The 6,792-nt window shown below is 35.8% G+C and overlaps 1 protein-coding gene and 1 long non-coding RNA gene across 6 annotated transcripts; one reads left to right on the plus strand and one right to left on the minus strand.

Annotated features, from left to right (window-relative positions):
- The first annotated feature begins 2,986 nt into the window (after positions 1-2,986).
- Positions 2,987-6,792, plus strand: LOC140813279 (uncharacterized). Of its 5 annotated transcripts, XM_073171775.1 has the most exons (7): positions 3,162-3,190; positions 3,306-3,387; positions 3,717-3,737; positions 4,001-5,786; positions 5,874-6,078; positions 6,159-6,334; positions 6,474-6,792. In XM_073171775.1, the coding sequence occupies exons 4-7, from the start codon at positions 4,001-4,003 to the stop codon at positions 6,617-6,619; spliced, it is 2,313 nt and encodes a 770-aa protein (XP_073027876.1). In that variant the 5' UTR covers positions 3,162-3,190; positions 3,306-3,387; positions 3,717-3,737; the 3' UTR covers positions 6,620-6,792. The 5 variants fall into 5 exon arrangements, with proteins under 5 accessions (XP_073027877.1, XP_073027876.1, XP_073027875.1 ...); XM_073171774.1 differs by lacking the exons at positions 3,162-3,190; positions 3,717-3,737 and adding an exon at positions 3,532-3,684 and having other exon boundaries at positions 3,280-3,421; XM_073171777.1 differs by lacking the exons at positions 3,162-3,190; positions 3,717-3,737 and adding an exon at positions 3,516-3,684 and having other exon boundaries at positions 3,296-3,421; positions 6,159-6,295.
- LOC140813280 (uncharacterized) lies at positions 3,307-6,433 on the minus strand. The gene is made up of 2 exons (XR_012113875.1): positions 6,268-6,433; positions 3,307-3,397 (listed from the first exon to the last, which is right to left on the minus strand). It is a non-coding gene; the product is annotated as an uncharacterized lncRNA (long non-coding RNA).

Below are 6,792 nucleotides of genomic sequence, written 5' to 3' on the forward strand. Positions count from 1 at the left end.
CTCTTTCGTGCGTGCCTATTCAATAGGTGCAAATCAAGGGTCCGATTTGCACTGGAAAAGGCTTGAATTGGGTATAAGCGTACGGGCACGACCTAAGTATGTCGAATGTCGGACCGATCAAAGTAAATTTGGCCCACAAAGTTTCGCTTAGATTTTGCTATTTTCTAAGCTTTTATTTTCGAAAATTCAATCATGTCTGACTGTTGTTGTTCCATATGACTGACTGTTGATGCTCCAATTAAGCAACATTTGTCCTTTCAGATGGTCAGTCTATGACTGTCAATATGGTACCCGAGTGCCTATATATAGAGGCAGTTTCGAGTTTTTCAAACACAACCTCCACTCTCGCATATTACTTTGTCCCTCTTCTATTATTTGTTTCCTGGTGCTCTGCTCCAGCTCGTGATAAAATTCAGGTATTTCCTCAGTTCGCCGACGTAATACTTTCATGCTAAGTTACTACTGGTTGTCTCATTCTATCCTGATAAACAATAGTCCAAATTGATCATCGAAGCACATACAGGAGGTGACAAATTTATTTCAAGGACAATATACTTCGTATAAGCCTCACTTTGCTTTGATGTTTTAGTTTTGCTTGTTGTATTTTTTCGCTACAATATTGTTCATTGTTTCTGCTCTGTTTTCTATATCTTTTAAAAGATTATAGTACTTTTCTCTTTCGAGAACTACAATATTTGCTTAACAAAAACAAATAATTCACCTTAATAAAACATACATAAAATTTGTTGAATAGTATCCTAAATATCATTTTTTTTTTTTGCTTTTCTATGATTAACTATGACATATATACGTAATTCAAATCAAATAACGAACTAAATTTGATGTTTGAGTTGTTATCTATGAATTAAACAATTTATGTTATACTATAAAAACCAAGTAAGATCTTGGGGATTTGTGCAAAAAAAAGAAAGGTTCGGGTACGTTTCAGAATATCCACGAACAAGATTTATTAGGGCTGTAGCGCATGATCGGTTTCATTTTTGTTCGAAGAAATGACTGGACTTGCTGGCTTCCCTCTAGACAAGAAACTTAATTATTACAAGTTTTGAATGTAGACAATTACTACTTTTTCCAACGCCTTTTAATCTAACGTTGCATTGTGGGTTAGGTCGGCTGAACCCAATCTAATCTCGTGGAGAACACACTCGTGGCAAACTTAATATCTTAATTAGGGTCAGATATCAAATATCGAAAATGAAAATTGAGATGCCAAACATGTAAATCGTAATTATAAGGTGGAGTGATGGCTTAAATTGATTTTTATATGTATATTATGTCAAATTTTTTAATTTATCAATACATATTTATAATTTATTGTGTTGACAAACATGACCTGTTTAAAACTAGCTACATAAAATATCAAAATTTAAAGATCACATCAATAAGGTCGAGAGCCATATATATAACGAGAAATTGGCTTTCAGTCCCCAGCCGTCGATTTTTTTTGTGTTCAGTCCCTGGGTACTTTTTTAGTACCACATTTCCACATGAAGTGTACCACATTTTGTATGACATAGTACCACAATTTTGTGGGTAGGGAGTGAACCCAAAGAAATATTTTGATTGGAGATTTTTCACCAACTTCCCCTATATATAATTATATTTATACTAAATATTTTAACATTAAATTTGAATACAAATAAACTTTTGAATATATGGATCCATCCGGCATAGCTCGAAGTTCTCCCAATACTGAAGAAATAGAGAGTGATCGAAAAGCTCAAGTCGTAGTATTATAAAAACTGAATAAAGAATACAAAGAGAATATGTTTATATACCTAGGGTAAACACAAAAAGAATAAAATGACTAATCTACCCTTGAGAGCTAACAATAATATATTCTAACATCCCCCCTCAAACTCACGATGCTACAGCTAAAAGCATGGAGAGTTTGTCAGACAAAAAACGGAAGCGCGAAGCGGAATGTGCCTTGGTAAACATATCAGCTATCTGCAGGGAAGAAGGAACGAAAGGTAACGTGATGGTGCCAAGCTGGAGATGATGACGAGTGACGTGACAATCGATCTCAATGTGCTTTGTCCTCTCATGAAAAACTGAATTGCGCGCAATCTGAATTGCACTCTGATTATCACAATATAACGGAGTAGGATGACGAAGAAGAATACCAAAATCCGCAAGCAACCAACGTAACCAAACAATCTCGCAAGTAGTTGAAGCCATAGCACGATACTCAGCTTCGGTAGAAGATCTAGAGATAACAACTTGTTTCTTACTTTTCCAAGAGATAAGAGAATCTCCAAGAAAAATACAGAAGCCAGTGGTAGACTTACGATCCGTGGGATCGCCAGCCCAATCAGCATCAGAGTATGCACGCAGCTCTAAGGAGGAAGTAGAAGGAAACAAAAGACTCTGAAACTGAGTTCCCCGAAGATACCTGAGAATCCGAAGAACAGCAGCCCAATGAACTGTAGTTGGTGCAGTGACAAACTGACTTACTATATGAACAGCATGTGCAATATCTGGACGAGTCACAGTGAGATAAACCAAGCTGCCAACAATAGTACGGTATAAGGCAGGATCCGGCAAAGGAGGTCCATCTGACAGAGAGTACCGAGCATTGGTCTCAAGAGGAGTATCAACTATCCTGTTATCAGTTAGACATGCACGCTCAAACAGATCTGCTATGTACTTTGACTGAGATAAAAGATAACCTTTTGGAGAATAGGCAACCTCAATTCCTAGAAAGTAACGTAGCAAACCTAAATCCTTCATAGCAAAGCAGCGAGCTAACTCATACTTCAAAGCCTCAATACCAACCAGTGTTCTCGAAACCGGACCGGACCGGCCGGTCGGACCGGTTCAACCGCGAACCGGTCTCCAGACCGGTCCGGTCATAAGTAAAAACTCGGAAAACCGATTAAACCGGTAAAAACCGGTTTTTAACCGGTTAAACCGGAAAAACCGGAAACCGGCCGGTTTTAAAAAACCGGCCGGGTCTGTGAAAGAAAACAATTATTTTCCATTTTTCCCGTCTCCCATTTTCAGCCAACCCAAATATTGCCTCCTTTATTTTATCAATTTTTCTCCCCCAAAATCTTCTCTCCTTCAGTAAGCGATAAATTTCCTCCCTTTTCAGTCCTTCAGTCGCGATAAATTTCTTTCCATCTCCTTCCTTCTTAATTTCTTTTTTCCAGTCAGAATTCTGAAGGTAAGTTCCAAATTCGTGTATCTAATTTCAGATTTCATTGATTTTGTAGGAGATTTGGGTCACGGTTTGTTGAGTTATATTTTGTGTATCTAATTTCGTTATATTTATGTGGGAGATTGGTTCTATGGAGTGTTGGCATCGCTAGGGCTGTGGCAGAAGGAAGCGAAAATCCTCTTCTTAGGCCTTGACAACGCCGGAAAAACTACTCTCCTTCATATGCTCAAAGACGAGGTTACTTTTTCTTTGATGTTTGATTGTTGCACATGCTTTTCGATTATATGTATTCGTCGGTCGCAAATCAGATCGAGCCTTATTGATGAAACAGTTTGGTGACTGAACAGTAGACGGGAGTGCAGAATTTGAGAAAGAAGCAGGTGAAGATGGTGGAGCTAAAAGTGATAGAGCAATTCCAGTAGTCTGATTAGGCAAGCCACCAGGTTGATGTCCATTGGGCTGATTTGCTAAAGCATTGGCATCAAAAATTCGCGAAGCAGGTACGATACGCTTTCCAACTTGTTGTTTGCGAAAACAAGATAGCATTTTTCTTGTATGAGATAATTATTGTTGTTCAAACTTCAAAATTAATTATCTTGTATCTATATTAACCAATTACAACTAAAGTTTCTTTTGCAAGAAATCAAGCCTACGAGAGTAGCTATAAATATTTAACATTTCTAAATTCTAAGTTCTAAATATTTACCCAATTATTATATTGAATTACTCATATGTTCATAATTTATTGTTTATTTTTCCTCTATTTACTATACTTCATCAACTGTGCATTAAAGTTCATTATTTTTTAAAATATAGATGGATTCATCAAGTGGCGGGCAAAAATCTAGTTCCACATCTAATTCTGTTTCCTCGTTTAGAAGCAAAACCGATCCAGCATGGGCTCATTTTAAAGAGGATGTGGGTAATGATGGGAAAAGAAGTTGGACTTGTTTGCATTGCAATAATGTGTGGAGGGGTGGAGGGATCAATAGGATGAAAAAACATTTAGCAGGTAGAAAAGGAGATATTGCATCATGCAAAAAAGTTCCATATGATGTAAGATATCAAATGGAACAATCTTTAAAGGCATTTGAAGAAAAAAGCATAGCTCCGATATCATTTGAAGATGATAATATTGATGGTCCTCATATGACAAATCTTGAAGAAGAAATGCATCCACCACATACTCAAACAAGGGGGAAAGATAAATCTTCTTTTGGTGCGGCTTCTCAAAAAGGAAAGAGAAAGAGAGATGAGAAGATGCCTAACTTTTTTGCACCAAGAACTACTGTCGGTGCACAACGTTCTATCAAAAGTGTGCTCGTAAGTAAAGAAGCTTTACTTAATGTTGATATGAGCATTGCTAGGTTTTTTTATGATACTTGTATTCCCATCAATGCTGTGAATTCTTTTTACTTTCAACAAATGGTGGATGTTATTGCTGCTGTTGGTCCCGGTTATAAAGCACTGAAATATAATCAGTTGCGAACAAACTTATTAGGAAGCATGAAAAAGGAAGTTCAATTAGTAGTTGATGGTTATCGAAGTGTTTGGGAAGAAAGAGGTTGCACTATAATGGCTGATGGTTGGCAAGATCGGTCAAATAGGCAACTTATAAACTTTCTAGTGTATTGCAAGAGGGGAACATCATTTGTGAGATCTGTTGATGCTTCTGATATTGTGAAAAATGCAACCACACTTTGTAATCTATTTGTTGAGTTAGTGGAATGGGTTGGATCAAATAATATCGTTCATTTGGTAACTGATAATGGGGCCAACTATAAAGCAGCCGGTGTTTTGCTTCATGATAAGTATCCCTCTATCAAATGGTCGTCTTGTGCTGCACATTGTCTGAATTTGATTCTTGGTGATATTGGTAAAATGGAGCTTGTTAGTAATCTTGCAAAAAAGGCTTCTTTGGTAACAAAATTCGTTTACAATCATGCATTTCTATTGGCATGGTTGAGAAAGAGAGAAGGATGGACAGAGATTGTACGTCCAAGGCCAACTCGTTTTGCTACTACATTCATTGCATTGAAGAGTATCCTTGAACATCAACATGATTTGCAAGCTTTTTTTACTAGTAAGACATTTAAGGATTCTCGATACTTCAAAGACAAAAAAGCAAGTGTTGTTCTGGCGGTTGTTCTTGATACAAGATTTTGGAGTGATTGCACAGTTGTAGTTGGTGTTGCTGCTCCTCTAATACGTATGTTGCGTATAATGGATACTGATCGAAGGCCTTCAATTGGTTATGTCTATGACGGAATGTATAGGGCAAAGAAAGCAATAAAAAATATCTTCAAGAATAAAAAGAAATTTTACAAGCCTTTTACAAGTATTGTCAAGACAAGATGGGACAAACAACTTCGACGAGATATTCATGCAGCAGCATATCTCCTGAACCCTGCTTTTGCATATGACAAGTTAAATATGTGCACTAAAAAGGAGATAATGGATGGTTTTGTTGAGATGGTCACTACCTTGATTAGTGATAGATCTGTTCAAAGAAAGTGCATTGATGAAGTAGCAATTTATCAAGATAGATTAGGAAGTTTTGCTCGACAACTTGCTATTGATTCATCAAAGAGTATGCAACCAGGTATGCATTATTATTTTAAATATTATTGTTGTGGTAATTCTTATATTTTGTACTCATTGTTAATTAAAAGTTTAAATTTTCTTGTAGATGAATGGTGGAGAGTTTTTGGATGTAGTGCTCCAAACATACAAAATTTGGCTATTAAGATTTTGAGCCAAACTTTTTCTTCTTCGGGATGTGAAAGAAATTGGAGCGTGTTTGAAAGAATACATACAAAGAAAAGGAATATATTGGAGCATCAAAGATTAAATGATCTTGTGTATGTCCATTACAACTTGCGTTTAAAAGAAAGGTGATGGTTTTTTTACTTACTCTTTCAATTTGAATTCTTGAAATTTAGAATTATTGTTTTGTTTATTGTTGTTGTTGTAGGCTTGATAACCAAATGAATTGTCAAGATCCTATTGATTATGAGCGCATTGATAAAACTGACTTTTGGGTTATGGAAGAAGAAGAAGAAAATTCTTCACCTATTTTAGACATAGATGAGTTGGATGAGATGCTTTATGGTGAGGAAGCTCTTCCAATAAATATTCAAGAAGAAGAAAGTAAATTTTCTTTCCTTTATTTTTGTTAAATAGTTTGAAAAAATAATTATTTCTTGGTTTATGTCTTAATAATAATTTTTTTTAACAAATTTTTGCTTTCTGTTTGCTAAACGTGTATTATTTTAATTTTTTAAAAAAGATTTAGATAAAGGTGTTGGTGACATGCAAGAAACACCTTCTTTGGACTTGGAAGAACTTTTGGATGGTGGGGATGAAGATGATAATGACTACGAAAGAACACTTCAAGAATTGGATGCGGTGTGGGCATCAAAGGATGCAACTTGAAAGTTGAAACTGGATGTTTGATACTTTTTTGTATAAGAAACTTCATGTTTGCTACTTTTTTGTATAATTAAACTTGATGTTTTCTTGGGCACTTAAACTTGGTCATCACTATTTGGTTACATGTTAGGTGTAATTTGGATTTTTGAATTTGAAAAGTGATGTTTATTTGGATA

This window comes from Primulina eburnea, chromosome 14 (assembly GCF_022965805.1).
Source record: "Primulina eburnea isolate SZY01 chromosome 14, ASM2296580v1, whole genome shotgun sequence".
NCBI lineage: Eukaryota > Viridiplantae > Streptophyta > Magnoliopsida > Lamiales > Gesneriaceae > Primulina > Primulina eburnea.